Here is a 17,029-nt window from a genome sequence, read left to right as displayed (position 1 = left end):
GCTTTAAATTTCATGTTTAATCTGTTAAATTCTCCAAGTAGTCCTTAAGTTTGTGGTCTATTCTGACATTGATCAAAATCATGCAAAAGTGAACACAGCTTGTGACAAATAATTCATATTTTCTCTTATCGAATTCCTTAAGATTACCTTGTCTTGACAACACATTTTTCCAATATTTGCAACTACTGTACAGGACCTTTAATTAATGCTCTGTATTTGGCCATTATTTGCTAATTACGGCTCACCAAAACCTACTATGCATGGAGCAGTCTTTTTAAGAATATAGGCATTTGAGAAATATCATTCATATTTAGGATGGGCTGGCATCATGCTCTTTTGTTTTATTCATGCGTGGGTTGTGGGCATTATTGACTGGCCAGCATTTATTGCCCAACACTAGTTGCCTTTGAGAAGGCAGCGGTGAACTGCCTTCTTGAATTGCTGCAGTCCACATGTGGAAGGAAGGTGGAGAGTCCAGCTGAAGCAACTTTTCTCCCAGAGGAATTGCAACAGTTACTCATATCTTGAGATACTGAAGAGAATAATGTATCAAAAGAAAGAGCACGTATGTGACAATGCTTACAAATTTCTGTACAGTGTTTAGTTTCTGCCAACTAAAAACTTCAATCTAAATATTTATGAATAAGGCAATCTACATTAATTTAAAGATGCAGCACATATTTGATGCAGAACAACAGATTGATTGAAGTGCTTCACACTACTATATGCTATCTCAGAAGATCTCTGCTCTTACTTTCTGACTGTGGTCACAATATCGCTAAGAATAGAATCTCTGTCTGTTCATGCAGTACTATTTCTAGCACAGCACTATTTACAGCACATTCTGCCTACACGTCTGTGCCAGCCAAGAAACAGCTGTGCAGCCTAACCTCACCCTACAGTTCTTGGTGTGTAGCCCTGTAAATTACAGTACATGAGAAGTGAATCTACCACCCTTTCAAGGCTGCAAGTTCAAAATCACCCACAAGGTGAAACTAATCTCCATTAAGAATCTATTAATGCCATCTCCTTCTCCAATATATGCCTTTCTACATTTAGGGTTAGATAGCACAAGTTGCCTTTCTTGAATTAACAGTCCAAATTTCTTTTGTAAACAAAACTCTGTATGACAACAGCTGAAAGTGTACCATGACTAGTGTAATAAAGCTACATAATTATCCAATTTAATAATAGCGATCTTTTAAGAGTTTTTGACTAATGGACCTAGACTATACTAAACTTATTTCCTCTTCATAAGGCTCTCACTGCTCATATATTGTTTTAATGTCAATATCTGATTGCATTATACCTAGGTAGATACCGTTCCAAGCCACTGAGGTTATTCTTTCTCCATTTAATATTTTCACATTTGAATTTTCTATATTCTGCTCCATAACAACTGTAAACCTAATGATTCTGTGTTCATTGTTTCTTCAATGATACCTTACTGAAACATCTATAATTTGTCCAATTTCATTCCCCAAAGATCCAGCACTACCACCTTTCTGGCTGATTGCAAATGTACATAGCAAGGAAGTTCTCATGTACAAAGTTCAGAAACTCCTCTCAGTCTTTGGGTGGAATCTTATAGGGAGCTAAGTGACATGGGCTATACATACCAACAAGAAACAAGAGTAGGCCACTCGGCCCTTTGAACCTGCTCCACCATTCAATAAGTTCATGGTTCATCTGATTTTAACCTCAAATCTAGGTTTCTGCTATGGTGGGATGTGTGGCAGAATTAGGCAATAAGTCCAGCTTTAAGACCAGGAGCAATTCTCTACATCTCTGGTCTTTTATTAGCTGCGTGGCACGTTTCTCCCGAGACAGTGGCCAGTTGCCAACTGATAGGGATTACTGCTTGTTAAATGCCCTATTATCAGCCCAATTCATCTCATTAATATTCAATTGCCTATCTGCCCTTTTGTGGTGCAGAGGTGTTGTCCCTACCCCTCAACCAGGAGGCCTGGGTTCAAGTCGCAACTGCTCCAGAGGTGTGTAATAACATCTCTGAACAGGTCGATTAAAAGAAAGATTAATAAAGAAAAAAAGCCTCCCATCTTACCAAACTTGCCAAACAAGCTCATCATCTGAAAATTCAGCAAGTAAACCAGTTTAAACACTTGACAGATTCAGCTTGTCACCTGCTCCAAATGTCTAACATCTTGGGGTGCACCCCACAGGCACCAGACAGACACATCCCACAACCACAGACACTGGCATCAGCATTTGACAACCTCTAACAATGCTCATGACACATCTTTAATTTGCTTACAAGACACTTCTACACTTTAATGTTGTACTTCAGGCTCTAACAGCAACTGTCACTGTAATACTGCAGCAAGGATACTGTGCACTCAGGGACATGCAAACAGCTCAGGGACTAAACCAGGCTGCATCTTCAGGCTCTTCATTTGCTGTCCAGTACTCACTCACTCAGAGCATACCTGGATGCTTGCAGCATCCCTGCCTTGCATTCCCCTTGGTCTTTCCTTTTTGTGCTTTGATCTCAACAACCAGAGATACCATCTCATGTTTTGCTGTCCTTACATGCTATTTAGCGCAGACATAAAGCTAGAAAGCCTGTCATAGTTGTCAACAGGCCTCAGTCAAGTCAAGGAGGATTGCTCAGAAGGTCACAGCATAGTAAGTCAAGGGCAACCTTTGATACCAGTCCAGTCCTGGGTCAAAATCCTAGAATTCTCTAATGGTACTGTGGGTCAACCCACAGCTGCTGGACTGCAGCAGTTCAAAAATGCAGCTCACCACCACCTTTTCAAGGGCAACTAGGGACAGGCAATAAATGTTGGCTGGCCAGTGATGCCCACATCCCACAATTGAATTAAAAAAACCCCTGCTCAGGGTGGCAGAGTCAGGATCCTCTCCTCTTAAGGGATGAGGAGCTGAATGACAGACAGCACACTGTCTGTCTTTACTCTCTCATTGAATATGAGAAAAAGACAGAGAGAGAGAGAGAGAGAGAGAGAGAATGAGTTGCACAGCTACTGCTGTAGGCACAGGTGGGGAGGTGCACTGAGTGAGTGAGCAGGCAGTGCAGAGGCTCTTGGTGTCCTTGTTGGGGTAGATGAAAGTGGTGGGGAAGATGTTGTAGGCAGTAGTGGAGTGGCAGGGCACAAGCCTTGGTGGGTGGTGGGTACAGTAGTAGAGATATGAATGTGAGGCATCAGAGAGAAGTTGATGGAACTTACCCTGGCTGCATTGAAAAGGAGGACATCAACTTTCTTCCTACAGTACTACATACCCCTGACAGTGTGATCACCCAGGCAGGAACCTCAGACCCAGGCTGGCATATTGTGAAAATGATCCAGTTCTAACACCTTGCTGTATTACATTCAAGTTCATCCCTTTAAGAAAACACATTTGCTTTTTTTTTAAAACCCTAGCTGTGCCTCTAAGACTCAGCTGCAGCAAATCACTACAATGTCTTGGTCATATGGTCTGATTGCCATTAATCCCAATCATTTATGCTCCAGGCAGACACTTGGATTTAATTGGTAGTTTGAAGATTTGATTTGTAATTTGATATTTTTATGATGGGCTATCAGTCATAGTTCAAGTAGCTGCTGAGGTGGTAAATCCTGAGTAAATCGGAGAACCACACTTCCAGGTAAAGATGCACAGGAAAATACTTAATACTAATAAACACGGATGACAGAAGCACTTTGTGGAACACCTGGTCGGTGAGAAGAAGCTGATTACATTTTCCTTTGAAATCATATCTGACAATCAACATGTAGTATTCCCAACTGGTGATATGGGAAAAGTACAATTTAATCTCACAGCAGCAATTCAGTCCTATAGAAACACTGGCATCGTGAATTACTCTTTTAGGAAAATTTGATACTGTGAGATCTAATGAAGTGGAATCCGTGTCATTACATAGACTATGAAATAATTTACGGTTAATTGACTATTTCCTCCAGCTGACAACCATAGAGTTTCATACAAATTTCAGAAGGGTCACTGGATCCAAAGCAATAACTCTGTTGTCTTTCCTTAGACTGATCCAGACCTGCTGAGTTTCTCCAGCAATTTTTTTTGTATTTCAGAGTTCCACATGTTTTGCTAACAAATTATGCCATGGAATTTTGGGAATCAATAATTTGAGATCTCATTGATCTGAGAAAGAATCACTGATAGAAATATCTGGATACAAAAGCAAAGTCTAAAGGAATAATTCTCATGAACTTTGGACAATTCCAAGAAAAGAAAATAAAAATAAATTAACAAAGGGGGGGGGGAAAAAAAGTCTGAATTATGAAAAACCATATCAATGTTCAACCTTCAAAGGGCTACACATTTTGCAGTATTTTGGATTCACTCTGTTGTTCACTGACCACATTTCTAACAACCTTTAAATACATACTATTCCATTAAATATTACCCGAATTGCATAAACTAAAAAATTCAACTTCATGACATAACCACTTGTGATAGGTTGACCAATCTTTTGAGTTTTATCCCTTTGTGAAAACAGAATATTATCCAGTTTGTAGCAAAACACGATTAGCATTCAGAATGGATGACTGGATTTCATAATTCTTTTCATATTATCTGCTGTCTTCAATTTAAAGATTCCCAAGGAAAAGTTTGAAGCTCTTAGGAACAATAAATAATAATACATCCAATAAAGCTCTCTGTTTGATGTGCTTATCCATTGTCTGGGGCTTTACTGCAGGCCTTTTTTCTCAGCTGAAATGCTTGACTTCAGGTGGGGAAAGCAAATAATGGTATCAGTTTGAAGGAGTCATTCCACTACTTGTAAATATTTTATTTATTTTACAAAATAGTCCAGGTGCTTTATCTGGTCACTTCCATTCTCTGACTGTAGACTATATTGATTATTTTAATGCTTCTAAAACATAGCTGATTGGATTAACCAGTAAGAATCAGTTATTGATTTAGTGAGATTACCTGTTACTGATCCCAGACTGGTAGTCGCATTAAATCAGAAATAATTTATGATCCGCAATTGCAAATTCAGAATGAAATCTAGAGGGCAAGGGAATCCTCTACTTGACCAATACATTAAATGGTCTGAGCAACACAGTTATTTTCAGAGTCCCATTAAACTACAAAAGTTCCACATACTTTTATATAAGTTGGAAGAACTTAAATAGAACCATGAGTATGAGTGGCTACCGCAGGAGGATCTCAGAATATTTAAAGCTGGCTGGGACCTGACTATGCATTTCATGGTTATTTTTGCATGACTGCAAAGCAGAATCCAATTTGCAATAAGCCCAGAAGTGTTTATGCAACTGCACCTTTGGACTGTGCGGTCCTGTGCTCAGAGTTAGGTTCACGAACTCATTGAAAACATTACGTAATTCATAATTACAATACTTAGCTGGCATCACTGTGTAATTTTACAAAACTGTGCTGAAAATGCAATACATATTTAATGGTTTCAGTTTTTCCTGTTGGTAATGAAAGAGCACTGTTCATCATTCACCTTCAGAACAGGTACTCTCACAATTTTGACAGGTTTCAGTCAGTACATTTTCCTGTCATCAGGTATTTGTTTCAGTATGATGTCAGCACTAGGGAATCTGTGAACAGTGTGAGGAACAGCAAGACTCTTCAAACAATCAGGCTGAAGAACCTCCAATAAGGCACACAAAACATAAACCAGAACTCGTAATGCATTGATCAGAAATTCCACGTACATCATGTAAAGAAAGTGAAACAAACTCTGGGGAATATAGCTATGATTGAGAGATAACGGTATAAGTGACTAAAAGAAATAGTTTAAAAAGTTAAAATCCGCGAAGTAAGTTTGTCTTCTGAAGGAATTAAACACATTTAAAAGAAAGATATTTTCAGTGCCAAAAAGGTTGTCCAGAAATAATTATCATTTATTAAGTAGTCAGAACTCTCTCATTCCTAAAAATAACGAGCTCTATCAGAGACATTGAATACATTTTCAACAACGTACCTTGTGGCGGAGCAGCATATCTTTAACATATTTCATATGGATTTCTCTATTTCATTCTAGATACAGATGCCAGAAGTTGCTGTCAGATTTATCTTATAACAGAAAATGCAGTTGGGCTCATTGTTATTACTACAACAAATTCTGGGCCATTTGTCACTGCTTTCTGAAAGTAACATGCAGAATTCAATTTGTAATTTAAACATTACTGCCAATGAAACTGGCATCAATAACAACAAAGTACATTAGAAAAATTGTGTTTGGCCACACAAAGTGCCACAGCATTTGGAAAACTGCATTCATTTGCTGTGAAAGGCAGAAGAATTTGATTGTCAACTTTGCATTTAATAACTGCAACTCAAATTACTAATTCTTCGCACAAATCAAGTGAACAAATTCAAGAGTATCGGGAACAAAACAAAAATCAATTCGACACACCAATAACACCAAGGAATGCAGAAAGTTAAACTAGAAGCCATACAGTCTAAAGTCTCTACTTTTTTTGAAAGCAAAAGCTATTTTTGCCACTTCTTTTTTGCAGGCCATTTCATGTTCTTACAATCCATTAAAAAAGATGCAATATTATTGCCCCTTACAGTTTTGGTGATGGCAAATTTATTCTAATTAATGATTACTGTCCAGTGAACAGAGATATTTCATTTATTGCATCTAAGTCATAATTTTAAACAGCTTCAATAGATCCTCCTTTTTTTTTAATTTTTGCATATGTGATCCCACTAAGATCACCATGTCACTGTGCATATGTGCATCTTAAGGGAACTATTTGTTCCCCGTGCAGTATGTTACACTTGCTGAAATGGAACACTGATCAGGTAGGCTCTTAACCTTGGTTAGAGACAAAAAAAAACTGCAGATGCTGGAATCCAAGGAAGACAAACAGGAGGCTGGAAGAACACAGCAAGCCAGGCAGCATCTGGGGGAAAGGAGCAGTCAACATTTCGCCATAGCAGCCTCCTGTTTATCGATCATGCTCTTAACCTTCTCTGTTCCAGCGAAAGAACTTGAGCCTTTCTAGTTTGTCTCTATAGTCCCTAATCTCAATTTTCCTTGTAAAGCTTTCATTTACCCTACCCATAACCTTGGCATGATTGCCAAGGCACCCAAAAAGTGGATTCAACATTTTAACTTCAGTCGGATCTGTGATCCATATGGTAAAGAAACCAAAAAAATACTCCTTCCTTCAAATCTGTTTCTGTGCTGTATAACTCTGTGATTCTATAAATAAGCAAACAAAAGACAGATACATTGAAACACACTTGAAAAAGTATGGTTTGTGTATCGAATATTGATATCACAAAAAGTAGAAACAGGCAGCCAGATTTTGCGCGAGTATTCATTACTACTTGATCCTCAAACCAAATGAGAAAAGGTAAGACATCATTGTGATCAATATGAGCAAATATCTAACAAGGTTACATTGAATTCCTGCCATCAGCACCTATATAAACATATGACTTAGGGAGAGAAGTAGACCATTCCGCTCCTCTTCTCTACAATTCAAAATCATGTTTGATCTGCTTGTGTTTCAAATTCCCCATATCCATCTCCTCCTTTACCCCCATCCATCCTGAATAACCTTTGATTCTACTGCGTTACAAGAATCTATCTACTTCCACCTTAGAAAATTCAGTGACCCTGCATCCATTGCCTTCTGAAGCAGCGAATTCCAAAGTCCCAGAAAATTCCAAGATAAAAGAAAAATATCATCTCAGTCCTAAACGCGAGACCCTAATTTTAAAAGTGTCTCAGTGGTTATGGACCTACCCACAATAGGAAACATTGTTTCCACATTCACTTGGCCAAGACTGTACAGGATTTGAAAAATGTCAATCAAATCATAATTTACTCTTCTTATCGCCAGTGGAAACAAGCCCAGGCTGTCCAACTTTTCCTCGTAAAATAATCTGCTCATTTTCAGGTGGTAACTCTCTGCTGAAACACCTCCAAAGTATTTACATCCTCTCTTAAATAAAGAGACCAAATCTGCACACAGTATTTGTGATATGGTCTTACCACTGCCTTGTCTAACTGAAGCATAACATCCCACTTTTACGTTCAATTCCACTCATAATAAAGCATTGCTTTTCATTAACCTTAATTGCTTGAAAACCTGCATATTAACTTGTTATGATTCATGCATTGGAACAGCTAGGTTCCTCTGCATCTTGGAATTCTGCAGTCATTTTCCATTTAAATAACATTGTGCTTTTTTATTCTTCTTGCCAAGGTGAACATCCTGGTAGTCCTTTAAGAAACCTGGAACTCCCTCCCTAATAGCACTCTAGGTGTACTTACACTGCAAGGACTGTAACAGTTCAGGAATGCAATTCACTATCATCTTCTCAAGAACAATTAGGAGAACAGTATCAAATGCTCGCCATGTTAGTGATGCTCATATCCAATGAAAGAAAAAAAGAATTGCATTCTTAACCTTTAGCGATACCTGCATGTTAACTCTCTGTATTTCTTGAATTCACACAAGTCACTCTGAACATAAACATTTAAAAGAAACACACCTCTTAAAGAATACTGTGCTTTTTAATTTATACTGTCAAAGTGAATAGCCTTGTACTTCCACACATTATACTCCAAGAGTCAGATCTCTGTCTACACAATTAAACTACATATGTACCTCTGCAGCTACTTTGTTTCCTCTTTCCTACTTACATGCCATCTAACTTTGTATCCTGAGCAAACTTGGATATCACTCTTGGTGTCGTTATCTAATTCATTAATAGAGATTATGAGTAGCTGAGTTCCCAGTATCGAACTATGTAGCTTTCCACTAGGTAGAGCCTTCTCACTTCAAAATGTCATTTACCCCTAATCTTAGCTTCTTATTTGCAACCAGTCCAATGTTCATGCTAACACCCCCTATTCTGAAAATCCTTACCTTCTGCTCAGTTATTTCATGTGACTCCTTATCAAACATCTTTCAACTGAAACTAATGAAAATTTTGGTCCTGTCGCAAACCCATGTTGACTCTCTGATCATACCATGATTTTCTAAATGTATGTTGACACCTTCCTTAATAATAGATGACAGCATTTCTCCAACAACCAGTATCAGGATAATTCAAGTGTAGTTATCTATTTTCTTTTTCTCCTTTTTCTTGAAGAGCACTGTCACATTTGTTTTTTTCCAATCTGCTGGGATCATTCTAAAGCCCATGAAATTTTGGAGAAACACACTATCAAACCACTACTGCTGCAGGACTGCTGCAGATACTCATTTCAGTTTTCTCAAATGAATATCATTAGAAATCTTTTCATACCTTAATTTTCTTTAAAAGATTTATCTGCTGATAATAAACTACTGGTATTCAAATCTTTTTCCTACTGTAAATACATAAAAAAAGTGGAATATTTAATCAATGCTGCCATTTCCTAACAGTTCTTGGTAACTTCTCATGCTTCTGTCTCTAAAGGGATCAAATGTAACTTTAGCTACTCTCTTCTTTTTTTATATATCCGTAAAAGCTTTGACAAAAGGTTATTATTTTCCTAGCTACTTAACTTCCACACCGTCCCCACCACCACCACCACCACCGCCACCGCCACACCACCCCCCCCAACCCCACCCCTATTCCCCAACCTTTTTAACAACATTTTGGTGTCCTTTGCTGGTTTCTTCAAATTCTCCCAAACTTTAAGCTTAGTTCTCCTCTTTTCAACATTATAAGAATTTTATTGCAATCTAATACTACCCTTAACTTTCTTCAAAAACACTGAATGGATATTTTTCACTGAGTTGTTTTTTTAATAGAATGTATTTTTGCTAAACTTTTCAATTATCTGATTAAACGTTTCACTCTGTTTATTTAATAACATCCTTTTAACCAACAAACCTCAGTCATTCCTATGTAATTAATTTTGTTTAAGATTCTTGTTTTGCACTCAAGTACATCCCTTGTACATTTAATTTGTGATTCAATTGTATGATGATAACCTTTTCCTCAGAGTTTTACTTCAAAATTAGTAATTAATTCTGCCTTTTTACATAATACTGGAACTAAAATAGCATTGTTCAAGTTAGTCACACAGACTGTTGTTCTAGAAAACGTCATGAAAGCAACCTACCTACAAACACAACCTCCAAACTATCTTTGCCAATTTAATTTGTTCAGACTATATGAAGATTCAAATCCTCAAAAATTATTACATTGGCTTTGTTACAATTTCCAATAATCTTTTGCATAATGTTCTGTCCAATGAAGTAATTACAACTGGGGGAGCTGCTAAGCCTGCTATAGTGTTTTATGACACTTGCCATTACTAATCTCCACACTTGTGGATTCACCTTCCTAATTTTCTGAGCAAAGATCCTTTCTTACGATTGTCCGTACGTCATCTTTTACAATCACAGCTACTGCTCCTCCTTTTCCATTCTTCCTGTCTGGAGTACACAATGGACATTTTATTCCACTCTTGTTTATTTTGTAACCATGTCTCTGTAACAGCATTAGATCAAAGCCGTCTATCTCTATTTATGCGGCTACTTAGTTGTATCACAAATGCTTTGTGCATTTACATAAGGGGCCTTTTTTTGTCAATCTACTTTGCATGGACCATATTTGCTGATTAACTGTTATTTTTAAACACAGTCTCTTCCGGCCCTACTCCACTTGTCTTTACTTAAATCACTACAATGTTTTCTGCCTTGACTTTTTGCTTTAGATTTCGACATTCGCCATCACCCTACCTGCCTTTTAATTTAAAGCCCTATTGACAGTTCTAGTTATACAATTCACCAGGACACTAATCCCAGTCCAGTTTAAGTGGAGCCCTTCCAATGGAACAGATGCTAGTACAAAACCTCAAGAAATCTCAAAACTTGGAAGACAATTGGAACATTAAAGACAGTCAAACTGAACTCCAGAGAATTCTGACATAACTTGGTTTGGTCCCAAAAAAGATGAACCAGCTTTCAAGATCCTGTATAGTACAGGGGAGCACTGGGTGGAAGAAACATGGAACTGGGAGTGTTCCATTGACCTTTTTAGTTTTAAAGTATAAATGATTTTGAAATATTGTATTAGTTTTGCTTGTTTTGTTTGAGGTCCACTGTAATGACTGTATCTTTTAACGTTTATGTGTTTTTGATTGTGGACTGAAATGGGAAAAGTACTCTTTTAAAACAAGGGGTGTGGAAGGAATTGCTGAAATTTGTAAAACCAAGTTACTGAGACTCATTGAAAGTCATGTTTGCATTTTGCTTTTTTTCAAGAAGTGGGGGCGGGGTGGAGGCTGCTAGTATTCAGGCTAACATCAGAGCATGTGTATAAAGTGACATTCAGCAGGCAACAGGTTGCCAATTGGCTTGTGGAGTTGCGGCCAGTTGTGAATGCCAAAGGCCATCAGCCTGACAACTATCTAATTGGGTCTAAGGCAGTTGAACAGCTTGAGGATGTGAACAATGCTGGCAGAAGCTTTTGGACTGCTGTGAGAGGCAAATGGTATGTCTTTCTCTACTCTAACATACCTAAAATCCTGAAGAAAACCAGTTTCTGTTGCCTCATCAGTTGCTGTAAGCTGTGGCCTTTAATCAGTAACTAAGAGACTTTACAGATAGTGTACCAATTGCCTGTGACTCCTGGGAACAAGTGTAAAGAACCTGAAGAGAGATTTAAGAATGGAAAATTCTAGCAAGTAAAAGGATCATCTCAACAAAACCTGCGGACCAGAGCCATTGAACTGCTTTGCCAGCTTTTCTGTGTACTTGCATGCACGCTGAGGGGGCAAGAATTTTTATCAGTACGTTGACAGTTCTTCACCTCTGGTTAGAGTATTTTTTTTTGCAAAACATGCAGTTCTTGTTAAGAGAGGAGGTCCTTTTTCTTCCTGTTAGCCTGGGTCTGTCTAACAGGTACATTGGGGAATTTATGTACTTTGATTAAACTTTTTAACTTTTGTAACAACTCTGGGAATAATGTGACTAGATTTCCAACGCACTACCTCATGAGGAGTAACAGTTAAACAGAAGTTTTTGTTTTAAACATAAAATATTATGCACAGTTCTTTCTGTAATGGCTGAGAGTTTCAATTTCTTCAAACTGTTACTGGTCTCGATACAGGCAGACATAAAGTAGCCCATGACATAATTTCAAAGTGCAAGAGAATTATCCCTAGAGTACTGGACAATATTTATTTTTCAATCAGAGTCGCACAAACAGATCAACTGGTCATCAACACATTACCGTTTGTAGGAGTTAGCAGTGAGCAAATTGATTGCCATATTTTACACATTGAAATAGAAACCATCTCAAAGGTACTTCATAGGCTATAAAGTACTTAGGATATCCTGAAGCTCAAAAAAAACACCATGTAAATATACATCTTGCTCTTCTTTCTCCAATTATTTCTAATAACACCATTTATAGGGCTTTCTGCAGGATGGCAATTTTATTCTGCACTGCACCTTGTAACTGCTAGATATTGACCAAGGTTCCTCCGTCACCACACCTTGGATTCCAGTATCTTTCCAACTCGCAGTCACAACCTCCTGCTACCAAACACTGGCCAACTCTAAAACATTAGTTAACCCAAGGGTGAATTTTACTGCAAGCTTAGGGACACCAATGTCAGAACCAGATGGGATCCTAGCAGCAGGACTCATCCCAGCATTCTCCCTGGATGCAGTCTCGCAATAGGTTGCCTCAAAATGGAGATGCCCTACGTGGATCAGCGATCCAAGTAAAGCCAGGGGCCAGCAGCTCTAAAGATGTGATGGGCCCACTGGGAGAAGTGGGCAATGCAGATCCAAGTAGGGCATCTCCATTTTGAGGCAACCTCAGAAAGGAAAAATTTTAAAAAGTGAAACCAGAAGGATAATGTAAGCAGCCCTACTAGATAGCCCACCGTGGTTTAAGGAGGACCAACCATGCCTCTATTTCCCTATCTGACCATCAGGCCACTATCTCCAATGACTTCCATAATGTCCATTTCTGAAGCCCCACTTCTGAAGCCCCATTTCTGAAGGGTCCCGACCTGAAACATCAGCGTTCCTGCTCCTCTGATGCTGCCTGACCTGCTGTGTTCCTCCATCTCCACACTGTGTTATCTCTGACTCCAGCATCGGCAGTTCTTACTATCTCTGAGCTCCCTTGTCCTTCTGTTTCCTTCACGAGAAAATTTCATAGTAACAGAATTTAGGGAGCTATCTCAACATGGTGCAATGCTATTCTCTCTGCCTTCTTGTCCAACACGGGGTGGGTGGGAGGCAGGGAAAATCCTGTTCAGTGTCCTGGTACCTCACCCCGTCCTGATGATTCACTGTGCTGGAATGTATCTCAGACTCTAGCCCAATAGGTTTGAGCTGCAAACACTTATTGTTGATGTGATTGGCACTGAGGCGGAGCATCAGCCATGATCATACTGAATGGTGGAGTAGGCTCCTAGGGCCAGGTGATCTATTCCAGCACATAGTTTCTATGTTGTTTTGTCCAGAAAATCCAACATGTGTAAGCTATGGCAACACACCTGGTCTACCCTGTCCACCTCGGGTTAAATGACACTATATGTCATTTGATAAAATGCATGAGCTGTTATTTTCCAATCGAACTGTTTGACTTAAAACTAGATGGATTGTGGACGAATGGATGAAGGAGAAACTTCTATTCAACAGCAAGGCTTAATTGCAATCACAGACAAGGTGGTTGTAAATAAATTTATTGACAAAATTATTAAAATTGTAAAATTATTTATAAAAATATTTATAGGCAGACAAACAGAACATAGGTTTAAATTCCTTCATAAGTAGTTTTAATGTCACCGTATTCATTTACTTGGTATGAGAATAGTGAAATTACTAAGAAGAGTTATTCTGAAGATAGTTTTCCATAGGAACTTGATTTACCACAAGGCCGCTCGGCTGTAACCTACCTGCATTTATGTCCTCATTGAGACGACTATACTTAGACTGGTCCAGCTTTGTCCAACACTTTTCAATAGGTATCCAGACATATGTTTCTGGACACAGCAAATCAGATGGATGATACCGACCCTGAGAAACAAAAGCGAAAAGCAACAGGGCCTTAAGTTAGACAGTATTAAGAAGAAAAATTGAATTATCCAATTGTATTAAAAAAAGTGTACTGGAAGAAAAATTACACGAAAATGGAGTGATTGCGAAAAACAAAATAGAGTGAAGTATCACAAATAACAGAGAAAAAAAGCACTAAAACATATAAAAGATATAGATTGTAATAACTTATTCACTACACAAAAAGATGAAGGTAATGCATCTTTAAACAGTAGCATATTTATTAGTGCAGTGCTATTGTACATGATACTTTAAGTCGAGGAAAGTATGTTTTTTTTTTAAAACTTAAAGCTGCAAATAATTTACATACACAAGGTTCATGACATTTCAGATTCCCAAAACAAGTGTAGCTTTATGTGGTCAGCTACTTTTGCAAGGAAGCCAGGAAAATCTGAACAAAGTCTCGCCAAGTTCTCTCTTGAGCCTTACAGCATACACATGAATATCTGCAGGAATAAATGATTAGAAGCCAGTTCTCTGCCTGCCATCTCTGTTAGGAATAAGCACATGGTTGATCTCAGGGAGAGTCAAATTAGGAAGAAAGAATAGGGGAAAAATAAATATCACAACTGAAACAAAAGATTAAAAGATAAAAACTGTTTTCATAATATAAATTGTTAGAAAGTTGCTACCTACAATAGCAATCTTTTCTGTTGTAGCTACAGACTCAGTGTTTCAAACCCAGCTATCTGAAAACTGGGTATGTACAAAAACTGGGGATATCTTTAAGCTACCATCATCTGACTTTCCTTCCTCATCAAGTTCTTCAGTCTAACTGTATGGCTGGAACATTCCTCGGTGCTGCTCCTACTCCTCCACCAGCACTTTATGGTAATGCTGTAGGAACACTAACTAAATGCATTAACAAAGTTTCTGACATACTTCCGCCAAAATAACTGAAGCAGCTCCAAAACGTTTCCTGACTGGTCTTGCAGCATTACTTTTTTCAAAACTGTCCTTTATAATTCTTGATTGAAAAATATATCTTGAGCACTTTACCTGTTTAAACACAACTGGAAACAAAATCCCACATGGAAGTTGCCAGATCTGAGGCATCTAACTGTAACCCTCCTTTGTTGCCTGCAAACAGACAACCGTCTGCCTGCGAATACTTGAAGGTAGGTGCTGTATTCTAAATAATCAGGTAATACAAATGATTCTTGAGGAATTGGATCATATAAGCTGCCCGAATAATAAAGCTTTAGACTCTAAACTGTAACAAAATGAATTTGAACAAACAACAGTACCAATGAAAACCAAAAGAACTGCAGATGCTGTAAATCAGGAACAAAAACAAAGTTGCTGGAAAAGCTCAGCAGGTCTGGCAGCATCTGTGGAGGAGAAAACAGAGTTAACGTTTCGGGTCCGGTGACCCTTCCTCAGAACTGGTGGTGGCTGGGAAAACGTCAGTTTATATGCAGAAAATAGGGAGGTCGGTGCGGTAGGGAGTAAACGATAGGATAGAGCCCAAAGAGAGAGAAAGACAGTTGGACAGACCAAGGAGTTGCTAACGATCAGGCTGGGAGGGTGAATAGTTGTTAATGGGGACTGTTAGTGACTAACAACAGCGTGTATGTAGTGGCAGGCTATGTGGTAACAAGGCCTGGTGTGTGGGGTGTGGGGCTGGGACATGGGAGAGTTTAGGTCCTAAAATTATTGAACTCAATATTGAGTCCGGAGGGCTGTAGAACAGTACCAATGAAACTGGATAAACAATAGTTTGCATTACAGCTTTATTCTTCTGGCAGCTTATATAATGTAAATTGACAGTCACAGTAATCAAAACAGCTAAACCATGAAGCTCATAACACCATCGGCATGGACCTACACTGATCAGTCAAATGGCGCCAGATTTCCAAATATATACCTTCAAGAGAAGAATTTCAATTCTGTACTTTGCAGCTTCCGAGATCCATTCCCAAAACTGGAATTATTGCTACATGTTGCATAATTTTAAAATCATAGTAAGAATCACAATTATCCATCATAATAGAGGTAGGTCTCTGTTCCCTTGGATGGAAATTGGTGCATAATTTGGAATTCCCAATGTTGACATTATTTATGTGGTATAGAAAATGGCAAGCATTGGATAACAAATATACATAATCTTCAATGGGCTTTATAAGTCTATTCATGTCAAGCAGGGCAAAATGCCAGCAATTTTGCAAAGATTTGTTCTGCAAAAATCAGAGTGTTGATAATGGATGTTCCATGTTATTTATGGATTATATTTTCTAATTTGTTGTTCACCTTCCTTGTTCAAATTGCCTTGACATCTAAATCACTCAGAAGTCTTACCTATGCAAATGAAGTTTCATGATATTATTCTTTAGATGACAAGGTGCAGGGCTGGATGAACACAGCAGGCCAAGCAGCATCATAGGAGCAGAGAGGCCGACGTTTCGGGCCTAGACCCTTCATCAGAAAAGGGGGAGGGGAAGGGGGTTTTGAAATAAATAGGGAGAGAGTGGGAGGCGGATAGAAGAGGGATAGAGGAGAGGATAGGTGGAGAGGAAACAAGCAGGTCGAAGAGGCGGGGATGGGGCCAGGAAAGGTGAGTGTAGGTAGGGAGTTAGGAAGGGGATAGGTCAGTCCAGGGAGGACGGACATCCCAAAACCAGTCCAACTCGTCCCTGCCTCCCTAACCTGTTCTTCCTCCCACCTATCCCCTCCTCCCACCCCAAGCCGCACCTCCATCTCCTACCGACCAACCTCATCCCGCCCCCTTGACCTGTCCGTCCTCCCTGGACTGACCTATCCCCTTCCTAACTCCCTACCTACACTCACCTTTCCTGGCCCCATCCCCGCCTCTTCGACCTGCTTGTTTCCTCTCCACCTATCCTCTCCTCTATCCCTCTTCTATCCGCCTCCCACTCTCTCCCTATTTATTTCAAAACCCCCTTCCCCTCCCCCTTTTCTGATGAAGGGTCGAGGCCCGAAACGTCAGCCTCTCTGCTCCTATGATGCTGCTTGGCCTGCTGTGTTCATCCAGCCCTGCACCTTGTTGTCTC

General features: G+C 39.1%; 1 protein-coding gene across 7 annotated transcripts in view; it reads right to left on the bottom strand.

Moving 5' to 3' along the window:
• Nucleotides 1-17,029, bottom strand: part of LOC109935183 (arginyl-tRNA--protein transferase 1) — a 217,805-nt gene that overhangs the window by 17,605 nt on the left and 183,171 nt on the right. For all 7 annotated transcript variants that reach the window (XM_048608828.1, XM_048608825.1, XM_048608827.1 and 4 more), the window contains exon 11: nt 13,859-13,979. In XM_048608828.1, the coding sequence (XP_048464785.1) occupies nt 13,859-13,979 (121 nt within the window). The remainder of the gene's footprint in view (nt 1-13,858; nt 13,980-17,029) is intronic.

Source organism: Rhincodon typus, chromosome 20, assembly GCF_021869965.1.
Source record: "Rhincodon typus isolate 14 chromosome 20, sRhiTyp1.1, whole genome shotgun sequence".
Taxonomy (NCBI): Eukaryota; Metazoa; Chordata; class Chondrichthyes; order Orectolobiformes; family Rhincodontidae; genus Rhincodon; species Rhincodon typus.
This window is presented reverse-complemented; position numbering and strand designations above follow the sequence as displayed.